Source organism: Herpailurus yagouaroundi, unplaced genomic scaffold (assembly GCF_014898765.1).
Source record: "Herpailurus yagouaroundi ecotype Mexico unplaced genomic scaffold, PumYag 28, whole genome shotgun sequence".
Taxonomy (NCBI): domain Eukaryota; kingdom Metazoa; phylum Chordata; class Mammalia; order Carnivora; family Felidae; genus Herpailurus; species Herpailurus yagouaroundi.
The window spans coordinates 143740895-143753195 of record NW_024412376.1 but is presented as its reverse complement, the minus strand read 5'-3'; the positions used below and the strand labels follow the sequence as shown (position 1 = coordinate 143753195).

Below are 12301 nucleotides of genomic sequence, written 5' to 3'. Positions count from 1 at the left end.
TGGGTATTTAGAACTTTGTAAGGATGAAAACCCAGTGGATATATACTGTCAGGTGGTGATGTTCACAGGACAGTGGTCATAATTTCTGGAACTCAACAAATTGATCCGGACTAGAGATACTAATTCAGGAGTCACCCAAACATTTCCAACTGTTGGCATCATTGAAGGTCAATGCTTCTCCCAGAGGGAAGCAAGTAGAAAGGAAAAAGTTTTAGAACCTTTGTGAATGCTTAATTTTGAGGAATGTGAAATAGAGGAGAAAATTTATAAAGGACCTAAGAGAAAACCTGAAATGATAACACAATGGTGTCAGAGAGTCTAGGGAAGGAAAGAAAGAGTTTTATGTCAAACAGTTTTAATAAAATCCTGCTACCGTTATGTTAATAAGATATGAAAAAATACCTCCATTAGTTTTTGGGGAACTCAATGGGCCAGTTTTACTCTTGTGGATGCAACCACTGTGGGACCAAAAAAAATGGTGAAAAATCTGGAATTACATTCTCAAAACATGAAAGGGAAGAAAAGACACAATATAAGTAATCTAATAGAATATTTTCAATTGTACAGCTTTAACAAATAATTTTAATATCCCACTACTTAAAACACTAGAACTTTCTATCTTGCTTAGGCTCTATGCGCATCTCAGGCCAGCAGAGGATTCTGGACCACACTGTCCTTCCTCAGAATCCAAGCAAACAGAGCCTTTAAAATTTGTGGTTATTGTGGCAGGAAGGGAAAAGAAATACAGACAGCTGCGCACTGAATCTTGAAAACTTCTGCTCACATATCATAGCCAAAGAAAGCCTCATGTCCATGCCTTCATGCAAGAGGGTGGGAGTCCATTTTACTCTCTTCTCAGATTGAGGAAGACTGGAATATTCATGAAAAGTATAAAAACTACTGCCATCTATTCTGGTCACCAAATATTCTCTTCACTCTCCTTCCTGAAAACAGGGTTTACTCACCTCAGCTGTAAATCCCACTCAATCATGGCATCAAACTAAAAGTCCCAGTTTCCTCGGTAAAAGGTTTTTCTTTTAGAAGGACGGACGGCAGCATTAGATAAACCATGGCTGTAGCTATTCCTGTTTTAGAGATCTACGAATTTAGAAATATGTGCTATCTGCCCCTACAAACACATCCCAATAAACATTGAGAGGACAGAGCCTGAATAATCACACTAAACAATTATTTTTAGAAAATGGAAGAACACAAGGCAAATCAGAAACCAGTTATTCTTGTCCACTATCTTCCTTTGCCACACTTGAAATGGACATCAGGGGACAGGCTGTCCTTGGATGCTGCAAACTGTTCCCTGATTACCTTCTATCCATAGATATTTGGGGCCAAGAATTGTTTCAAGTCTCAAACGACAATGGACACTGATGGTTCAATCTGGTTGTGTTTTTGACAGTAGATTCTTTTCAAAAGCCTAGTTAATTCTCAACAATTTGATTCTACTCAGTTTCATTTATATATGTCAACATTCAAATCACCTTTCCTTTCAAGACTTCATTTCATGTGCACCGCATTTCTCCTGTGCACCCTCTCGCTCAATACCTTGACTTCCCAAAAACCTGGAGCTCAACAGGTTTGGCAGGTGCACATCCTTTGTCTCTTTCCTGACAAATTCTATCCATTTGAAAATATTTACTGGATGTCAGTTTCTTCATTTGCATCATTTTTCTGATTCAGTTTAATCCAGGTAGTGTTAAATATGTCTGTCATGGTCATTTCCTTAATTTAGTTTTCACCGGGAGGCAATTTAATCAGTTGAAAATTATGTACCGCAAGGCTCAGCTTAAATCTACTTTTTATTTGTTCCTCCAAAGTTTCTTTAATTTTTTCCTACTATTTCATGTATAAAACAGTTGTCTTTTTACTATTACAAGGCTCTACATTTTTAAAAATGTTTATTCCCTTCTGTTTGTTTGTTCTTGAAGACTGACGGATTCATTGTGAGCTCTACTTTTCTTGTAATACCTTGCTAAATATACTAAACAGTAACAAGTACCCTGTACTTCTTTCTGTCAACCTTTTCCTCTAACAATTCACATCTACTAGATGCATGGTCTACCATCTAAATTACTACCAACAATATTTTACCAGAAATTTTGCTACTACACAATATGTATTCCTATCTTTGCAGCCTTAAAATAACAATTTTCTCCTTGCTGACCATACGGACAGTGAGAAATTCTCTTATATTTTAGGTTTTTATTATGCTACCACCCAAATTCTAGGAATCAACTTCTATATTAGGCAGGATAAGATAATTTATGCTTTGGTAAACACTAAACTCCAAATCTCATAGCTTTAAATTAAAGGGTTTTTATTTTTTCCTACTCACACCACATTATTTTCATTTCACATCAAGGATCATCTCAAGGATATCTACTCAACATTATCACTATTAAGGAACTTAGGCTGACAAACGCCTGTCTTCTGGGTCATCACCTGTTATATGTGAGAGAAATGACTCCTACAAGCTCATGCTCTAAAATAAGGTACATCATATCTCATTGGTAACCGTAGAACATTCCTGGAAGAAGATCTGAATAAAGGTAAATTGTCTCATTGGCTAACATAGACCACATCTGGGGAGGTAAATGGGATTCAAGTACCCTTTTGACTTTTATTTTTAAAGCATAAGTGATCGAATATGTTTGCTGAGGAGAAATGTCCAACACGGTGAGAAATGATAAACTCAGCAAAGAATGGTGATAATTATTGAAGTATTATTGCTGAGGAAGCTAAAAATGGCAGGGTCTGTGTAGAGGTGAAGTCATCATCTTTGACAAATAAAATGGGTATTTTCCTCTCCTTTGAAAATGGGAGAAAGTCATATACATACAGAAGAAGATAAATTTGAAGCTGAGAACAAAGACTTTGTCAAGGCAGCTGAAAGTCAGTGCAAAGACAGCAGAGCACATCTGGTATATTTAAAATGTCTTCTGTAGCAAAGGTTCATTCAAAAAAATACAAGAAAAGTTTACTTGAAATAGTTCCCATCTTGTAGGACAAGCAGGTATATCATCTCAGAACTAAAACTTGGAAGACAAAAATATAATATTAGATATCTTAGCCAAAGTAGACAAAGAAGAAAATCTGTTTACAAAGTGTTTCTCACTTTCCTGCTAGGCTCTCTAACAGAGAGACAACTACACTAATTCTAATTTGTATAGTAAAGAATGAAGAAAAGAGAAGATGGCAAATAAAAGGATGAGTTTACATGTAAGCAAAGAATTATCTGAGTGATTTTTTTCTACCATCATGAGGATGAGGCTTATGCAAAATTCTATACATCTGCACAGAAAACAGCCTTAGTTTGTTTTATTGTTTCAGTATTGTTTTCACTTTAAATAATATATGATGTATAAATATTTTACATAAATATTTATATTATATATGATATATATTACATGTAACATATAACACATATCATATATAATATATAAAATATGTAATAAATATATAAAATAATAATATATAGGATTTATATAATAGAAATATTTTTTTTATTTCCTAGGTACTTTCTCTTCAGTTTTCATTTTAGTGAAGAAGATGATTAAGTAGGATCATCATATTATGGAAAATAAACTTTTTATAAGATTAGCAAGATCTAAGTGATCTAATGATACAAAAGTAAATTTAGAACTCACTTCCTAAAGTGTTCTCATTTAACATTTATAACTTTATTTCTTGACAAATATTTTGAATGCCAAATATGGCATTCTGGTAAGCTACTGACCCTCTTTGTACAATTTACACTATAGAAGGGAAGATTAGACAAACATTTATGTACTTTATCAACTAACTGTACCTCAAATTTGTACATACATTTATATAGCTTACTTGCATTTTCTTACATGTCCAGACTAGCAGAAATCCAGTATATCTCTCCCTCAATCTCGTATTCATTTTCCCACCTCCCCCAACTAAGTCATTCAAGAACACCCAAGGAAGAAAGGAAGCAAGGTTGTTCATAGAGTAACTCAACAGCCAGACACTGCGCACAGACTTCGTGGGAAAAATCGTAACCACATTTAACTCTCCTCGGGAATACAGGTGTGATATCACACTAACAATATGGGATTCATTGGACACATTCATTGAGGATATACATAACTCACAAACCATTCCCCACACATAGCTCAAGGCTGTGCCACCTCCGTTAATTTCCTGAAATGATTTGGTAAACCAGGGGCCCACCCCATCCCTGCCGCTATAGAAAAACAGCTTTTGACCCTCTCAGCTCCCCCAACTTTTAGGTTTGGGTTTCTGAATGCAACGTATTCCTCATTTACAGATTTTATTCAAACCCATGTATAATGTTTCTGCAAACTGTGTCATCCTGAATGGGGCTCATTCCAACAAATTGCTCTAGACTCTGTCTAAATTAAAATGCAACAAGCATTTCTTTTGGTACCATTAAGAGACTCCCTCGCTGTAGGGACTTTAGTAATCCTTCATGTTCTGGAGTTTCAGGGCAACCATGATGACCATAGGTGGTTCTTAGGTTACTGGCACATGTCACTGTGCTCCTTAGCTCCACATTATATGCCATTAGAGCAACAATTGCTTGCCACATACCAGGTTCCCCTGGAAACAGAGGTTCTCATAGGCCCTCAGCCTATGACCCTCCATACTTACTTGACCATCATGTCTTCCCTGCAAGCTTGGCATGGCCACCCAAGCCTCTTTGCTATAGGATAGACCCAAACCTGGACGCTCAGGTATAGCCCACCTGCAAGAGGAGGTGGCTTCAGTCTCTTGCCAGATATCACAGTACTGGAGGAGATCATCCCTTCCTTAGACTCCTTTGCTCCTGAAGAGTCCAAGAAAGTGAAAAATAGTCTGTACTTTACATAACGGCCAATATTTCATGTGTCAGTGGAATCTTCTTTTCATCCCTTATTTAGTATGCTGTGATGGAGGACAGGGCTCAAGGTCTAGAACAACTAGATGCACTTCAGGCAGGTCACCGTGGCCTACAATCGGCTCTATCTGCATATTTTTATAGACTCTTGAGCCAATGTATATGGTCTGGCTGTTTGATCAATCCAACGACAGCAATAGCCATTACTTATACAAGATTATCTTTTTGGAATAAAGAACTCTGACCTCACCAGTACCCGTAAGAGGCACAATGCAAGGTCTTATCAAGACACTCCTTATCCCTTTTGGAGTCCTAGAGACCAATAACAGTGACCAAGGGAACCACTTCACTTCTCATAATTAGAAACACAACGCTGGGCTCTTGCACAAGGGGATTGGCAGAACTTTCACCTCTCTTACCAGCTTCAGGCCACTGTCCTCAGACAGCATCATGGTTTACTTAAACAGCTTGAAATTTAATTAAATAAAAAAGGATAAACTGTAGTCCCTGAACATCAGAAGGGAGTTGCAATAAAGAGCCTGACTCCGTTTTCTGACACTTGTTTGACAGCTTTTAAGCCTCATCACTACCTTTTCCCCTTCTGTTTCACATCTGATAACGCTGCAAAATAAAAGCACATACGCTCACTCCTTCGGCTGTCATGTAAGTTTCCAGTCATGCAAGCTCCTTCCTTGCTTAGGAACCCACTCTGCCACCATCCCCTTACCACAATAAACGAGCAGAAAAACAAGGTAGTCTTCTTTTTTCTGAAATTTCAAGCCATTTATGGACCTAATTTGGAGCTTCCCTGCTCCCCAGAAATTTTCATTATGTGATTAATAAATCTTTTTACACCCTCTTGGTGTGTGCATGTAATGTGTGAGTGTGGCATCATCAGTCTCAAAACCTGAAACCGATTTTGAGTGGAGCTTTATCCTGCTTTTGAAAAATGGTCATAGCAGATAGATAGGCAGAGAGAGAGAGAAGTTGAAGCAAACCTACACCCCTCTAAAGATAATGAGGTTATCTCTGCCTGAACTCCATATTTGTTATAGGACGTAGGAAATAGGATACATTGGTCTACTCTAGAGCAGAGTACTCTACTCTTATTAAAATGTAGATTTTGACCCAGTAGAGGAAGAGTGGGGCCCAAGATTCTGCATGTCTAACAAGCTTACATCAGGTTCTCAGTCTTTGATTAAGGTGTATGGCAGGTATTTAATTCACAGCCTTCCAACATCACACATACTAACAGAGAGGTAATTCCCTCAATAAAATTGGGAATTGTAGCCAAGGCAGATAGATTAGATAGATAGATAGATAGATAGATAGATAGATAGATATAGACAGAGAGAAACAGAGAAAGACAGAGAGAGAGAGAGAGAGAGAGAGAGAGAGAGAGAGGATGTTAGTAACAGGCGCTGCGCATAAAATAACGAATGCTCCATCCACTTGGAGAGTGAGTTTCTTGAGCAAGTAGTGCCTTGGTGAACGGATTTATTTCTCCTTAAAATTGTATTTTCCTCACTAGCTAGCAGTTACCCTTTCACAATTCAAAGCCCATGCTTATTACTACTACCTTTGAGAAAACTAGACCATGATAATCCAGACTGTCCAATGTAGCAAAGCTTGTCTCTGCTGTCATGCCACACAAACCAAGAAATAATGCTTGCAAGATGGCACAAGTTTCTGGGTTACAGTTCGGTGTTTGTCAGCTTTACTCTTATCTTTCTTCGTGATCTTTCCTTAAAAACTTCAGTTCCTATTTGCCTCAGCCCGTTTCTTGTCAAACCCTTCAATATTCCAAAGTCAGTAGAATCCTCTTTGAAAATGATCACAGACATATGTACGAGAGAGCATGCATATATGGAATCTATTTTTATTTGCAACTCTTTAGGCACCATCAAGACAAACGATATGATTTTGCTGAGATTCACATAGCTTTCTCTCCTACTATTAATTTAGTAAACATGTGTGGGTTTTTATTAATGTTTATTTTTATAAGCATTATCACATTATTAAACAATCATCACATTACTTTCTCTGCCGTTGCCATTGTTGGTGTTTCATTATTGTTTGTTTAATGTCCCATTTTGATCCACAGTGGGAACCAGTTGTCTATTCCTAGGTTGAGCTTTTGCTCTCTGCTGTGTACAGATTGGGAGTACAGAATTTTTAATGAAGTTTCTTCATGTTTACTTTTACTGTATGCCAAATGATGAGGCTTTATTATAGCAATTCCCTCGCCTGCCTTAAATTCTGTCATCCTGCACAGCTCAGATGCTTGTTGGACCACAAGACTCTCACCAAATGTCACAAACTTAAAATTACATTTAAAAAAAAAATAAAGTCACTGGGTCATTGCTAATCATCGAGCCTGTTTCTGGCTACTTGCATTATTCATTTTGTTGGAGCTCTTCATATATACATACTTTTAAGTGTAACATTTTGGTATTGTCCTAAACACATTGATAATATCAAGAACACATTGCTTTGATTTACTTCACTGACCTTCCCTTTATGATTTAAGCATTTTCTTTCCTCTGTTGCATGAAGTTCATGACTAATAAGTCAGCCTACCTTGATAACATATGTGGAAATACTGAGCTTCTTATTGTCATTCAGACTTGGCCAAGTGCCTGTACACTTTGTCACGTCAAAGTTACATGCAAACTCAAGGGTATTAGTTTTTCTTATGTACCCATTACAAAGGATACAGGCATTTTTTTTTCTTACAGAGGGATTTCTCTGTTGTAATAAAAGCATAAGAGGAATGGTGCCCCTTTCTTTTTTTAAATGTCTATGTATTTTGAGAGAGAAAGAGTGAGACCAGGTGAACATGTGCCCATGAACAGGCGAGGGACAGGGAGAGAGGGAGAGAAAGAATCCCAAGCAGGTGCCACACTGTCAGCACAGAGCCCAAGGTGGGGCTTGATCTCATGAACCTCAAGATCATGACCCGGACTGAAATCAAGAATCAGATGCTTAACCCACTGAGCCACTCAGGTGTCCTTGGTGTCCCTTCATTCATTGCATTCACAACTAAGTGAAGTCAAAACTAATTTGTCTGTAGATGTTTCCTTGATATTATTTTTCATTTTAAATATTATTCTCAGGTCATTGGAACTCATGCTGTAGAATCCAAAGACTCTATTCTTGCATTTTATTTTTTCCCCCACACATTTTCATTCCTAGCCCTTAAGTTCTTTCTGCTCCATTTTAGAAGCCTACCTAATATTAAACCCAACACTGGTCACTATCAGTGAAGTCAGTGAAATGACAGTACAGAGAAGTAGCTTGAGAATAGAAGTTGGTTCCATACTCTCCTCTCTCAATGCCGATGCCCTAAATGATCAGTAAGCTGTGTTTTCTATATACCTTTAGAGAAGGGGATAATAAAATAGAGGAATATTTTTGAGAGAAAAACATCCTTTAAAGCAGTGCCCTTGTAATAACCTTCTTCTCGAATCAAAAGAGAATAAATCTATACATATCTAAGTTAGAAAGAGAATTCGTATAGCAACTTGAATTCTTCCAGTGTACTCATATGTAGAAATAGAGTGAGTATGTTTCATGGCTATGTCTCCCAAATGAGTACAGACATAAAAAAAAAAAAAAAAAAGAAACTTGTTGCAAGTTCTGGGAACCCATCACTCACTCTTCCTCTCTGGATTCTTATCTGTTAGAAAATTCAAACAGGGAACAAAATGATAATAAAAATATTTGTGTAATTAGCATCACCAGGTAAGTAGTCAATGTGCAGAGTTCCCTGCAAACTTCTGGATGGCAGAACACTCCTTGTACTCCTACCTCTATCTCTCATTCTACACTGCATACATCCAGGAATTCAAAAACCAATCTCACTGTATGTACCCATGTGAGGTAGAAAGAGGTTATCATGCTGAAATAAATCCTACCTAGTGTTCCACTCACAGGAAAACTCAAATTGCAAGAATTTACAATGCGTGGGCTCAGGCAGGTCCAGAGAAAAAACAAAACTAAAGTAATAGAGAGCTCAAGTCATTACATCTTGTCAATGGATGAATATTGACCTATCACTCGTAAGCCCAACTGAATAGAGGAACATGGCCAAGAACGTCACTGTTTAAATAATTAGGAAAAATTATTACTCCTCCCTTGGTGTTTTAGGAAAATATAGATGGGTAAAAATGTTGAAAAAATTTGTCATACTTAACTAAGGGAGAGACATCCGTAGAGAAATAGAAAGGATTATCCTCACCAACACTCTTTTTTTTAAAAATCTAAAGGTACACCTCAAAGCTTGTTTTGGAGGGCTTTTGTTTGTTTTTTTATTAAACTATCTCTTGCAGGGTTTCATTTGTAACTACATAATGATCACTATCCATAAGGCACTGCTTTAGGTGGTGCGGATACACCAGCAAATCAAACAGAAAAGTACCCAGCTTCCTGGAGCTTACACCTTAGATCAATAATTTGCATGCTGCTTTTTGGTCATTCAGAATTCCAGGGCTTCAGATCAGAAAAAAACCTAAACGCTGGGGAATTAGAAAATGATCTAATACAATCCTCTGATTTAAAATACAAAGAAACAAGGTCATAAACCACTAGTTGAGTGTTTTCTTTACCTTTTTTTTTCATTGTTATTTATTTTGAAGTCTGACAACCTCAAGGTCAGTGGTCTTATATTTTTATTCCCACAACAGACCATGTCAGTTTAAAATCTACTAAATATGTTGATGTAAGGCATGATATAAACCATTGTACCAATCCAAATCAAGTTGTCGCTCAGGTGATGTTATTGCTGTTAGTTACTGGACCACACTTTAAGATCTAGGAATACTTTTTTTTTTTTTTTACGCTTATTTATTTTATTTTATTTTATTATTTTTTTTTTTTTTTTGAGGAACAGGAGTCAAGTTTATTTGTTCATTTCTTGCATTTGAAGTATTCCTCGATGACATCCTTGGCCTGAGACTCTTTGCCATAGTCCTTAACCACCACACAACTGCAACCAACCACTTTACGGGGTTTTCCCTCCCTGTCAATTTTACAGAGGCTGACCCATTCCCCTAGTTTCTTGTTGTCATCAACCTTAATTAGGTTGATCTGGTGCTCAGCACAAAGGGCCTCCACCAACTTGACATACATAGGCTCATCGCAGTTGGATGCAAGCACACAAAGATGGGCTTGGCGCTTGTCTAAGGCTTTGGCAGCTTCGCGAATACCACGTGCCAGGCCATCGTGGATGAGGGCGGTCTTCAGCACCTCTTGTAAAGCAGTATTAACGTCCATTACACCTCCAGCAGCAATGCCTTCCTCGGCCATGGCGGTGTGTTACGGATGGAGCCGAATCTTGACCGCACCCGAGCCTCCGCCTCCGCGCGACTCGGCGGCGGCAGGGAAAGAGCTTACGCTTATTTATTTATTTGAGAGAGACAGAGTGAGTGGGGTTAGCAGTGCAGAGAGAGAGGAAGAATCTCAAACAGGCTCCGCACAGTCAGCGCAGAGCCCAAGGCAGGGCTCGAACTCACGAAACCGTGAGATCATGACCTTAGCAGAAATCAAGAGTTGGACACTTAAACAACTGAGCCACCCAGGTACCCCAAGAGCTAGGATGACTTTAAAGCTTAACTGAAGGCTTTGATATTTTGCAAGATAGGGGCTATTGTGAGATGAGGGAAGAAGGAATAGGTGGGTACAGATGAAATTTGGACCCTAGATTGGTGATGGGAAGCCAGAGAAACTCTAATCTGTATCTTCCGACTTGTCAATACATGTTCAGCAAAACCATGTGTGAGGAGAGGGGAATAAGGAAGACAAATACAAGACTGAGGTGAGTGAGAATAAGATTCCATTTGGAGTTGATATTCACTAACTTTCAGTAGAGCCTGTCAGCTTCATGCATTTAATTTATTGCAAGAGCTTCCTGCTGCTTCCCTTTAGAAGCGGAGAAACAAGTTCTTAAACTAGGGGTGAGTTTTGCCAAGGGTAGATAATATAACATGAAAGAAAATACTGAACGGATGATGTTGGAAAGGAAGGAATAATCATAATGAGCCATGGAATTCAGGCTGCATAAGGAAGCAAATGAAGACACGTGTTGGGACAGGTCAAAAAAAAAAGTGAGCTACAAGGTTTTCATGAAGTCAGAGAATTGTAGGCGTGGATGTACTATCGTAAGAGAGAAGTACAAATAAAATTTTGAGGCCAGGACCATATGTGTTACTTTATATGTCTATTGTTTGAGGCACAGTGCCAAGAGTTTATAAGATTCTTTCTTTAAAACGTTGCATTTCAATTACTCAGTAAGAACGCACATTGAGATCAGAAGCTTGATTACTGTGCATTTTGAATCATGTCTATATTGTTATTATAGAGAAATAGCGGATGGACAGTAATTATCACGACTACTACAAATAGCTAACTCACGATAATATGCTATTATAGGAAGAGCTAGTAGTTTGTAAGTATCTGGTTTTGGGGTTTCTCACTCTTTCAACACCGCATCTTGTAGTACTCTAGACATTCACTAATAAATATTTACCAAGTGCCTAATCTATCCCTGATACTATTCTTGGCACTAACGTGATCACCTCATTTTATTTTCACATGAAAACAGAAACCCAGAGAATTTAACGTTTTGATTCAGACTGCCTATTTTATGTAGTTTTTATCACACCTCGCCATTGCAACTTGAAAGCACGACTGTTTCTCAGAATATTAATGGGATTTTTGTAGCTTGTGTAGTTCACACATTCATGCATTTTATGTCTATATTCTTAAAAAATATATTATTTGAGTATTCCCCTATGCACCTTATTTTGCTACCAAAGGGAAAAGTGTTAACATTGAAGAGCTTTAAGTAAAATAATAGTCTGCTTCAATATCCATAACCCTTTATCAACACGCAACTTTCTTCAAAGTATTTCCCTGTATTCCGACTTGTCCTGTGCGTGTGGCTACTGCAGAGTTCTCCTTCATGGACCCTGTGCTAAAGAGAAGGGAGTGAGACTGACATTAATTCATTTGTTTTGCAGGATTGCTAAGGGATTAAAAGTCTGGTCCCAACATGGTCCAAATGGGTCCGAGCAAAAATGTTACTATTTCTTGATAACGTGACATGTACCAGGACTTTATTGCCACATTGTCTACCATGACCAAAAAAAAAAAAAAGCCACTGGAGTGTTCATTAATAAAGGACAACTGCATTTGAATAAATTGTTAGGTTAGAATAAGGAATATTGTTTGAATTTGAACATAATTAGGTAGAACTCTATATATTAGAATAGAATAATCCTTATGATAGTCCATTAATTGAAAAAAAAGGACATAAAATAATACGTATGGCATAATCAAATGTATGTGTGGGCACAAATGTTAACAATTGTAGGCAAAGAATGGAGGAGAAATCATTCTGTCAGTTACTGAGTCATTTGTCAA

The 12301-nt window shown here is 37.7% G+C and overlaps 1 protein-coding gene across 1 annotated transcript; it reads right to left on the bottom strand.

The window, feature by feature from the left end:
* Positions 1-9745: 9745 nt before the first annotated feature.
* On the bottom strand, positions 9746-10272 carry LOC121037138 (40S ribosomal protein S12-like). Its single transcript, XM_040486228.1, has one exon. It carries the CDS (start codon positions 10184-10186, stop codon positions 9788-9790), a length of 399 nt encoding a protein of 132 aa, XP_040342162.1. The 5' UTR covers positions 10187-10272; the 3' UTR covers positions 9746-9787.
* Positions 10273-12301: the final 2029 nt, after the last annotated feature.

Coding starts and splice junctions, on each gene's coding strand:
- LOC121037138 (XM_040486228.1), bottom strand. CDS start 10,186: ATGGCCGAGGAAGGCATTGCTGCTGGAGGTGTAATGGACGTTAATACT.